General features: G+C 54.5%; 1 protein-coding gene across 5 annotated transcripts in view; it reads right to left on the bottom strand.

Moving 5' to 3' along the window:
- Nucleotides 1-792: 792 nt before the first annotated feature.
- The window catches only part of C1QTNF1 (C1q and tumor necrosis factor related protein 1), a 26,039-nt gene continuing 15,395 nt past the window's right edge, over nt 793-11,436 (bottom strand). For 3 of the 5 annotated variants that reach the window (XM_011990313.1, XM_011990470.1, XM_011990389.1), the window contains exons 2-4: nt 6,445-6,613; nt 3,899-4,038; nt 793-3,077 (exon numbers count right to left, since the gene is read on the bottom strand). In XM_011990313.1, coding sequence (XP_011845703.1) covers nt 2,527-3,077; nt 3,899-4,038; nt 6,445-6,613 — 860 coding nt within the window. In that variant the 3' untranslated portion in view covers nt 793-2,526. The remainder of the gene's footprint in view (nt 3,078-3,898; nt 4,039-6,444; nt 6,614-11,436) is intronic. The other 2 variants (XM_011990549.1, XM_011990617.1) reach the window with 1 other exon arrangement.

Here is an 11,436-nt window from a genome sequence, read left to right as displayed (position 1 = left end):
GGGTATATTCAAGCTGCAAGCCGTGGTAGTGGTTGAACTGTATCCCCTGAAAAAAGATATGTCCAAGTCCTCATCTCTGGTACCTGTGAATGTCACCTTATTTGGAAATAGTCTTTGCAGATGTAATTAAGTTAGGATCTAGAGAGAAGACCGTCCTGGATTTACAGTGGGCCCTAAATATTTACCTGATTCTCTAAATCCTCCAACAAGTGTTATAGTAAGGGAAGGGAGAGGAAGATTTGAGACACTCAGAAGGGAAGGCCACGTGAAGATGGAGGCAGAGCCTAAGGAGATGCAGCCACAAGCCAAGGAGTGCCTGGGGCCACCAAGAGCTGGAAGGGGCAGGAAGGACCCTCCGCTAGAGCCTTATGCCACCCATGCCCTAACCCCGGTTTCCACGGCAACCCTAGGAAAGGAATAGTGTCCAGGCTGCAGAGCCACGGCCAAGCTGCTACCTCCACGGTTTCTCTCCCTCCCGGGGGACACTATGGTCCTGCTCAGGAGAGCAAGCCCCTGCCTCCCACCCACCTCTCACAAGTGCCCAGACCTACCCAGGCCCCAGGTGTCCGACTTGGGCACACATTCAGCTGCAGTCGACACACGCTCTGGCTGCCCCACCCATGGGAGGCTGCACCCCCAGGAGGAGCGAGGCAACTCAGGGTCCAGCATGTGCCTGCTGGGTGCCAATGTCCCCAGGTATGAAGCTGAGGGCCTCCCAGGCAGGAGTAGACTTTAGGTGGAGAGGAGAAGACGACGACAATTCGGTTTAATGAGCAAACTGACGAGGCAGGATGCTTAAAACACAATTCTGAGTTTAATGTTTTCTGGAAAGAGCTGGGGGAGCTTAAGCAGCAAGTGTGGCGCTCTGCTTCTGGGCACGCCCACAGGAACTCGGCTTTCAGAGTCTGACCCGCGGAAGTTCTTTAAAGAGAGACACTTAGGGACCCCAGATCCCGGCAGGCAGGCCCAGAGAGGGAAGCAGGATTAGTCAAAACCAGGTGTGGGATGGGGGAAGGAAGAGCGGCAGTGGAGCTTTGGGGGCCCAGCAAGTAGCAAGAATGACCCTGGGCATCAACGTGGGATGAGGTGGAGAGGGGTTGTGGGGTTCCTGGAGATCAGAGAACGTGGCGGCCATGGGTAGGGCCAGAGCACCGCAGAGACACCGCAGCCCTGCTGCAGGTGGTCCTGAAATTGGCGCAGGGGCTATTGCCTCCCCTGCCACCCAGCTCCTGAGAGAGAATCCTGACCCAGGTGGTTGGGACATGCACTTCCTCTTGACTCTGGTCTCAGGACTGAGGCTCACAGAGTCTGAAGAAACAGGCAAGCGTGAGCTTTCCAACCCCTTCCAGCTCTCCCCTGCTCTGAAGCCTAGAAAAAGCCCCTCTCAGGCTACTGGTCAGAGACCTGGATGAGGGTGGTGGGGGCGGAAGGGGTCTGGATCAGCCTCACTGCCAACCAACACAACACATGTGGAAATGGGGATGCTTAGCCCACGAGGAGACGGGAGACTGCAGTGCTGCGTGAAGTGTTTTATAAAGAACAGAAGCCAAGGCCCCAGGGCCTTCTGGGGCTGACTCGTGTGGCAGGCAAAACAGAGAGTAGATGCCAGGGTGGCAGTCATGGAGACCCCCCCCCGGGCTCTGGGGTGGCATGGGGGTGGAGCAGAGTCACACATGGATGTACCAGGAGCTCTGCCCCTCATAGAAACATCTGCAGGCCTGGGGGACTCAGGGGTCCCTGGCCGCTGTCAGGAGCCCTTTGGTTGCTTCTACCAGCCTGGAGCCAAGGCAGGGGGCTCAGCTGTCCCTCTGGGAGGCTGACACTTGCGGTCCCAGCCCCAAGCACCCCGCAGCTGTGACTCAGAAAGACCAGCTGAGCCCTTGGGCAAGGCCACAGGGATGTCAGGGTCCACCTGTCCCTCAAGAAAATTCCCACATGGCTTAAAAGAATGAAGCCAGAGGTAGTTTCCTGCCCCCAGCCCCTCCCCTGACCCCAGGGCTTTAACTTTGGATCTTCTCTTAAGCGGAGTCTCAACTGAAAAAGTCCTTCTCTTGGGAGCCAGCAGGCTGGCTGGAAAGACAAAAATAACAACGCTTTTCTTTGTCCTCCACGGTTTACTTTGCTCCTTTTGAGACCTTTAGAATTTGCCTAATTATTTCCAAGGACTGGAGCCCCGGGGCTGCACCCTGGGATGCCCTGCCGCCACCCGCATCTCTGCATCTCGCTGTGCGGGCTCCACTTGAGAATGTGTGCCGAGAGGGCAACGGAAGGTCCCTGAGGGTTCTCGCGGGCCCCCCGCCCTGGTGATTTTATCTGCCGTCAGCTCTCGCCAGAGGCTGCAGCATCTGGGAGCACCGGTTGCTTTGGCTTTCCGTGCGTGCAGGGCATCTCACTGAATTGGCCAAAGCCAGGGAGGCGGAATCCAGGGATGGGGGAAGAGGCGGTGGGGTCAGCCTGGTGCCGAGCCCTGGGGTCCGCACAGAGCAGGGGTGGAAGGTGGCGAGAGGAAAGGAGGTGGCCGGCCAGCTAGGGTTCGGTGGCGTGCTTGACCAGGTAGCCACTGAAGGTGATGTAGGTGTCCAGCTCCTCGCTGAAGATGGCGTTCTCGCGCTCGCCCTTGTAGAGACGCACCCACACCTGGTCCTGCTCCTGCAGCTCCAGCATCAGGCTCTGGCTTTGCATGATGCTGCGGTCGCCCACCTGCGCGAACAAGATCACCACCTCCTCCTCGTTCTTCATGATGTGCAGGTACGTCTCCTTCTGGTTCCAGGTGTGCACGTTGAGGCTAAAGAAGTAGATGCCGGGCACGTAGCAGTAGAACTTGCCAGTGAACATGTTGAAGTGGCTGTAGAGGTTCACGAACTCCGTGTCGAAGATCACCGTCTGGTAGTAGTGGTTGCTGTGCATGGGCTTCTTCCGGCCCACCGAGAAGGCGGCGTAGTGGCTTTTGCACCGCTCCCCGGGGGCCCCCATGGAGCCCTTCTGCCCTTTGGGTCCAGTGTGGCCCCTGGCCCCTGCTGAACCTGTTTTGCCGTATTTCCCTTGGAGGCCTCGATCTCCGCGGTCACCCTTCTCACCTAAAAGGGACGGGAAGACATGTGCTGTTATTGGAGTAATCTGGTGGTGTCCTGAGCCTTGGCTGCTCACGCTCTGGTCCCTGGCGCAGTCCTGATTCGACCTCACAGCCCTGACCTGGCAGAAGCTTCACTCCTGCCCCCAACCCCCCACCACGGGCAGCTTCCCAGCCTGGCACAGGGGTATTTTGATTCCCAAACTGGCCAAGCAAACAGACTCAACCTCAAGGACGGTTCTATTTTTGCCGAGAAGCAATAATTTTTTTTCCTTCTGGAAAGCCCTGGTTAAAAAAAAAAAAAAAAAGGAACATACAGGTTCGTCCAAAAGCAACGGGCTCTGCGGCCAGACCCACGGCTCGCTCAGCAAATGAACTCCAGATGTCTGGGCCGGCTCAGGATCTAGGCTGCAAGTGTTCCCAGTTCGATTTCACGGGGCTATGCGGGGTTATCTGCCGTGTGCAGGACCGGGGCGAGCGGGTGGCATTTCAGAAAGCAGGCTGGGGCACCAAGCCCCAAATCAAAGGGCCTAGAAGCCTGGCGTCCACATACAACTGGAGGGACGAGGCCCCAAGCAGCCACTGGGCTCGCTCTCCTGCTCTAGGTCCTGCAGGCCCCTTTCCAACCCCTCCTCTTGGGGAGGGGCCAGAGCCTCAAAATCAATCTCCTGTGCCTTCCCCTCTAGATGACAGCCTGCCTGCCTCTGCTCCGTGTCCCGAGGGAGTCCTCCGCTCTCGCCCAGCCCCACCCTAACGACTCCATCCTTTCCTCCAGATCAGCACAGAGCAGCCTTGGCCACCCCGTGCTCGTCTTTGCAGCCATCTGACCTTTTAAGATAGTGATGTTGATCTGGGGCACGGCGGTCGCCGGGTACATGGAGGTACCGGGGTCGCAGCAGCGCAAGCACCGGGAAACAGGGAGCCCCTCGTCCTGGCTGGGCCTGTATTTTTCATGTTGTTCTTCAGCCCTGAGGGAATAATGCATCACAGTGAAAGTCAGGAACTCTCAGGCCTGGAAACGCTTCTCTCTTCTGCTGCCAGTGGGTCTGGTGTGCCTGACCTGCCTTCTCCCTCTCTCACCTGGGCCCACAAAGCTCTGTGTTCATGCTGGTGGGCTCAAGGCCCACTCTGGCATCCTCACTACAGAACGAGCCCCTGTCCTTTGTTAAAGGCAATGACAGTCCTGGAAACACGGCAATCAGTTGAGCGCCACGCAAGACGGTGGCTGTTTGGGAAAAATCCACACATCTAGGAGAGGGTCTTGGGTGACACAAGACAGTGCCAGGACTCCCTATTGTGTATCCGTGATGCTAGAATATAACATATGAAGCTGACTCGTCTGTGAGTGAGAAGGTTCAGCTGGATCTTTAGGATTCCTCTCAGCTGCAGCCGCTGGAGAGATTCTAATGTTTCCAACCTGACATTGGAAGGACCGGCCCACGGGCAGGATGCATGGCGGCGGCTCCTGGCTGCCACCTCGCGGCCCCTCGCGGTATCGTGTGTGCTCTGGCTTGTGGCTCTTCTTGCCCAGGCTGTAGAGCTGCACAGACCCATGGGGGCAGCAAAGTCCCCCTGGGTGGGCCAGCCCCTTATCTAACGCTGCTCCCACTTTTACACCCCAGACTATCCAGGAAATGGATCTCGGTGCCCTATGTTCAGCTACCCATAAGCCCAGGACTCCCAGATGGACATCTCACCCCCACCTCTCTCCTAAGCCCCAGACCTTGACTTCAAACTTCTCACCAGAAGTCTGCATCTGGAGATGCAACAGGCCCCACAAATGTCATGTGTGTAAAACAAAAACCCCTGTCCCCATCCCTTCGTCTCTGGAATCTTCTCTTTCTGAGATCTGTTCCTGGCATCAGCAGCGGGTGTCACCCCAACTACCCCCCGCCGAAACCTTCAGCAGAGTCCTGGGCCCTCAGCCTCCAGGCACCTCCAGACCTGAGCCTGGGGCCCTCATCGTCTCTGAGGCACCCCTGCCATTTCGACTCTCGCTTGGAATCTGCCTCTCCCTGCACCAGCTCATCCTCTCTGCTGCCTCCCTCCGGCATTCTTCCGAGAACACTGTCCAATTTAAGCTTTCCCATGACCCCTCTTGTTCCTTCTAGGATTTCGTTCAGGTGAGACCCTCCCCAACTAGACCCAGCTGCCTCTAGGCTCAACTGCCCTCCTGTTCTTCAGCCTCCAGCCTCCAGCACTGGGTCTCACCATCCCAAGCCACCCACCAGCCCCGACAAACACTGCCAGCCATGCCTCTGCACACCCCATTCCGGCTACCAGGCGGCTTTCCCCTCCTTCTGCACCTGGGAGGCCCCCAGGTGTCTTCAATACCTAGTTCACTCCTCTCAGTCTTCCTGGGTCCCGCTCCTCCCTCTCCTGACCCTGCCTCCAGCATCATGGGTGCACCCCTACTACAAAGCCCACCACACTGCACTGTCTCTCATGGGCCTGTCTCCCTCTCGGCCTCAGAGCTCCTGGAGTCCAGGACTGTGCCAGTCATGTGTCCCCCGTGCCTGGGGGATGGCCTGACTGATAGGAGGGGCTCAATCAAAGAAAAAGGAGGGAGAGGAAGAAAGAACGGAATGGTGTGACTCAGCCTCAAATCCTGTCCAATCCCATTGTACACTAAAGTTAGCCTGAAGCCTCAAGTATCAAGTCAGCCCAACACTCAAAATAACGAAGAGATTCCAAGCCAGGCTTGAGCTGTCGCTGGGTCTCCAGGACCTCACGCTGGATGCATGGCAGTTGGATAAAGCACTCAGCTTCCCTAGGAAATATCCCAGGTCAGCTGGAGTCTCTCTGTCATTGCAGGTCATAGACACAAAGGTAGATGCCATCCAGAGTCCTTCACAACCTTTCAAGGGAAGCCGACACTTGGCCCGCCCGGTCTCTGCTGTCCTCTCCTGTCCTGCAGTGTGATGAGACACGTGGGTCGTGGACACCAGCTCTTGGTCCAGCATCTCTCCTAAGGCCATGCTCCATCTCTCCCTGCCTCCAAGTGGTGCCTAGAACCCCAGCGGACATTCTCAGCAGACAAAGTGAGAATGAAAAGACAAACTGGAGGGTGGATTTGGGAGCTTGGTCTGCTCTTTACTTAAGAAGGCAGCCGCAAAGCCACTTGCAGACCCCGCTCCTTTCGGCTTGTGGTGAGGCTGGACCACTGTCTGCAGTTTCAGGTGAGGTGCCCAAGCCACTGAAAAGCGGAATAGCTCGTCCATCCTGCAGGACCAGCCTCCAGCAGGGCCACGGCTCGGCTTTGGCTTTCTCGCCTTCACATCTCACAGTGAACCAGGTCCCCCGGGGGCCCCGAGCCCCAGGCTCAGCCTGGCCAGAGCCAGAGATCCTGCTATTACACCCTCGTGGCCCCTCACCTCTCAGCATGGTCCGGCGGGGAGGGCAGCTCCTCAGTCCCCTCCCACTCCTGCTGTTCCCCCTGGACATGGGGCACACGGCTCAGGACCGGGCCAGAGGCAAAGGCCAGGAGCAGGCAGTACGCCAGCAAGAGTCCCTGTCCACGGGAGCCCATCTTCCTCCTGGGCCCTGGTGGGAAAGAAACACACAGGGAAGGCACCAAGTTAGGAAGCAGCTGCACAGAGAAACAGCCTGGAAATCAGAGGTGCTTCCCCAGCTGCACGCCACTGGGAAATGCTGCAGTTACACAGCTTCTGGGAGGACAACCACTCTCAACACACCCATGCCTGCACACACACAACACACATGCAACCCACACACATGCACTCAACACATGCAATCCACACATGCATACTCACATACACTCACATGCAACCCACACATTCACATGCACACAATACACATGATGCCATCCAGAGTCCTTCACAACCTTTCAAGGGAAGCCGACACTTGGCCTGCGCAGTCTCTGCTGTCCTCTCCTGTCCTGCAGTGTGATGAGACACTCACACATATACCATCACATGCACTCACAATCCACATGCACACATTCACATACATGCAATCTACTCATGCACATTCACATACATGCAGCCCACACATGCACACATTCACATACATGCAATCCACATGCACTCAACACGTGCACACACACGCACAAATTCACATACATGCAATCCACATACACTCAACACGTGCACACACATGCACGCATTCACATACATGCAATCCACACACAACACACGTGCACACACATGCACGCATTCACATACATACAATCCACACGCTCAACACACGTGCACACATGCACACATTCACATACATGCGATCCATACACAACACATGCACACACATGCACACATTCACAGGCACATATACCCACATCACATGCACACTCACATGCACGCACGCGTACTCTCAACACGTTCACATGAATGCTCATCCACTCATGCACACATGCGCTCACATGTACACACACCTTCACACGTGCACACACACTCTGCCCCCAGAGCCTCAGCCAGTCAGGCTGGTGTTGAGAGGTTGCTGAGCAAGGTGCTGTCTCTGCCCACCCAGCCTCTCGGGAAGGAGAGTCCATCAGCCGCTGGCCCCACAGACAATTGTTTACCACCCCTTTTAGGACAGTAAGAAAAATCCCAAGTAAGCTTTGAATGATCATCATCCCTTAACTCAAAGCAAAGCTGGCTCAATGACCAGGTCCTTCACCGGTGGGCAGGTGGGTAAGAAGGCAGCTGCAAGCTGCTTTCCAGCCTCCAGGCGGTGCATCAGCGAGTGTCCTTGGCATCTACTTTAGGGACGTGCCAAGCCCAGCCCCGGAGAGCAGTCATCTTTCCAGGAAGACAACCCCACGTCTCTCACTCCCAGAGTTTTTGGCAAAAGCTTGGGGCAGGACCCTCTTCATCCAGTATTGGGACAGTCCTTCTAGAAAGGGGTGCTCATGGAGGTGGGGAGTCCAGGGAGCCCTCGAGGGTCGGCGCTTGGGCCCGCATTAGACGAACGCCCACCTGCCACCCTGTGAGCGGCTCGCTTTCCTCGCCCAGAAATCTGGCATCAGGAGTCACATGCCCAGCCATTTCAGGTGGGCCGAAAACCTCCCCACCGAGGGGCATAGCAACTGTGGTCAACTCTAACCCCTCTTTGTTACCAAAATGTAAAACTCAAGAATGTCTCAGGCCCTATGGGAACACCTCATTCAACACACAGCCACCCAGTGAGAAGATGGGTGAGAAGTGCACGTAATCTCCCGAGGTGCTGGGATTCCAGGTGTGAGCCACCACGCCCAGCCTTTAGTGGGCTCTTGAGTAAAGTCTGAAGGGCTCCCTGCAGAGCCTTCACACCAAGTCAACATTGCAGGGGAAGATCTGGAGCCCAAGGCTCTCGTGATGGAGCCTCCAAGGTGAGAGTGAGGAGAGCAAGGTGGGCCCCCCCGAACCTCTTTCCTCCCGTCACACATGCCTACACCCAGTCTTCACCCCACTGCATGACCCCCGCCCATTCCTGCAGTGCCTTAGCTGGAGCCCCCATCTCCAAGTGTCCTACCAACCAGCTGTCCCTCCCATGCGTCAGGGCCCAGAGACCGTCCCCATGACCAAGGGGCTGCTTAGGCCAGCTCCCACCCAAAATCTCTGATACCTCCCACCACTTGCCAAAGACAGTGTGTATCTGCACATGTTAATTTGTAAAATGCACATCTAAGTTATCTCTCCAGCCATCAGTCTGATTAGGTTTGAGAACACTTCCTCATTAATAATTTTTATCCCATCACAGATGGCCCCACAATCCTCTAGAGAGACAATATTCATTCATTACTGTACCACATTTGTAAATGAGAAAACAGAGACTTGGAGAAGCGAATTAGCTTAAAATTCTGTTTTGTTTCGTTTTTGAGACAGGATCTCACTCTGTCACCCAGGCTGAGTGCAGTGGTGCAGTCTCAGCTCACTGCAGCCTCTACCTCCTGGACTCAAGTCATCCTACCTCAGCCTCAAGGAGAAGGGACTGCAGGTGTGCACCACCACACCCAGCTAATTGTTTGTTTGTTTGTTTTTGTTTGTTTGTTTTTTATAGAGACAGATTTTCACCATGTTGCCCAGGCTGGTCTCAAACTCCTGGGCTCAAGTGATCTGCCCATCTCGGCCTCCCAAAATGCCAGGATTCCAGGCTTGATCCTCCACGCCAGGCCAAGGCTGATGTTTGAGCAGGGTGGCTGCATTTGAACTCAGACAGGCTGACAACAGATGACAATAAAATCCTGCCCACCATGTCTTCAACACCCAACTCAAGGTCTCATATTCTTCCTGAAGCCTTCCCAGGCCCCTCAACTGGGAAAAGTTCTCCATCCTCGCTTTTAGGTTTCTTTTTTGACACAGGGTCTCACTCTGCCTCACTGCAGCCTCAACCCTCCAGGCTCAGGCCGTCTGCCCACCTCAACCCCCAAGTAGCTGGGACTACAGGCATGCCCCACCAGGCCCAGCTAAATTTTTTTGTTGTTGTTTTTTCGTAAAGACAGGGTTTCACCGTGTTGCCCTGGCTGGTCTCACACTCCTGAGCTCAAGCAATCCACCTGCCTTGGCCTCCCAAAGTGCTGGGATCATAGGTGGGCGCCATAATTTTGTTTTTCCTATTGTCTCCTACTGCAGAGAGTTTGTCTAGCCTACGAAAGTCCACTCAGCAGACCGTAGGTGACCTCCTCCAGGGCTGGGACATCCCCCAGCCAAGCATCCTGCAGCCTCCTGAATGTCACTGGTGCTCAGCAAATACTTGTCAGATTGAATTCTCTAAATTTGTTTATTTCTCTATTTCTGTATTTCCTCTGTTTCTCCTTGGCGCCTTAATAATTACTCTGTTTTTTCCTTTTAAGTGGCAAACTTGTGCCAGTTAAAAGGAAAAGAGATTTTCCTTTCTTTAAACATTTTTTCCTGAACCCCAAATGTTTTATATATACACACACGTTTACATATATATACACATATACATACACACACACACACACACGCGTATTTATTTCAGAGAGGTTGGAAAGTAACTACAAAAGGCATTACAAAGCTACCTTGGCTTATTCTACTCTGTGGTTTCTCAACCCTGGCACCATTGGTGTTTTTTTGTTTCTTTTTATTTATTTATTTATTTTTTTGAGATGGAGTCTCGTTGTCACCCAAACTGGAGTGCAACGTGTTATGATCTTGGCTCACTGCAACCTCCACCTCCCAGGTTCAAGTTATTCTCCTGCCTCAGTCTCCCTAGTAGCTGAGATTACAGGCGTGCGCCACCAAACCTGGCTAATTTTTGTATTTTCAGTAGAGACAGGGTTTCGCCATGTTGGCCAGGCTGCTCTTGAACTCCTGACCTCAGGTGATCCACCTGCCTTGGCCTCCCAAAGTGCTGGGATTACAAGTGTTTGCCACCCTGATACCAACCCTGGCACCACTGAGGTTTGGGCCTAGATGATCCCCTGTGATGGGAGGCTAGCCTGTGTGCTGCAGGATGCTTAGCAGTAACCCTGGACTGTCCACACCAGATGCCATTAGCATCACCACCTCTAGTTATGACAATGAAAAATGTCTCCAAACACGGTAATATGCCTGTTCCCTGGGGGCAGAACTGCCCCTAGCTAAGCACCAGCACTTGCTTTTATGTTGCTCTCTCTCTTTCTAGTCTAGCAAAGGGATTTTCCACACCTTGGTCAGAAGAGATGGGATCCAGGATGCAGCTGGGTTAGGAACAAGGCTGTCACCTGGGCGTGGCAGAGGGGAGGGGGTGGAGCTGGGAAAGCCCAGTAGAGAGCCCCAGGCTCAGGCTGATAGGGAGAAGGCCACTTTGGTGGTGGTGGATCCCCTCAAAAGCCTCCTCTTTGGAGTCAGAGCAAACCTAGACTGAAATCTTTCCTTCTTGAAAAGATCTTAAGAACCATTTTACCAAATCCCACAGCAAAGCCAGCGTCATAACATTATGATCATTTTAGTCACTTTTGGGCAAAAACAGTATTGCCCAACATCTAACCAAACTTGGCTCCAGATCACTATTAGTGATTTCCAGCAAAACTCCCCCTACAGTGGGGAGGCCGTGTCCCAGCAATGTTATCTGGAAGAACGTGTTAGGCAGTTCCAGGAAAGTGCCCCGAGCACATCTTGACCAGTGGTGTGAAACCCACACGAATCCAGATCAACGTGGCCCAGTCTCCAGGCCGCATCACAGTCAAGGCAGCTGAAGACAGTTCCAGCATGACTCAAGCTCTTTACTTGCCTTTCCCAAATCCTGCAAATAAGAGCCAATTTCCATGGTAATTCGGTGACCATTTTCCTCCCCTCCATGTCCCTGAGGACCAGCTGCTCTTCAGCGTCCCTTCCCCAACCCCACACCATCCACCTACAGCGGACCTTCTCCTGAACAAGAACACATCCCCCTTTACAGGAGGAGGGAGGCCGGAAAAGAGAAAC

This window comes from Mandrillus leucophaeus, unplaced genomic scaffold (assembly GCF_000951045.1).
Source record: "Mandrillus leucophaeus isolate KB7577 unplaced genomic scaffold, Mleu.le_1.0 Scaffold1, whole genome shotgun sequence".
Classification (NCBI taxonomy): Eukaryota; Metazoa; Chordata; class Mammalia; order Primates; family Cercopithecidae; genus Mandrillus; species Mandrillus leucophaeus.
This window is presented reverse-complemented; position numbering and strand designations above follow the sequence as displayed.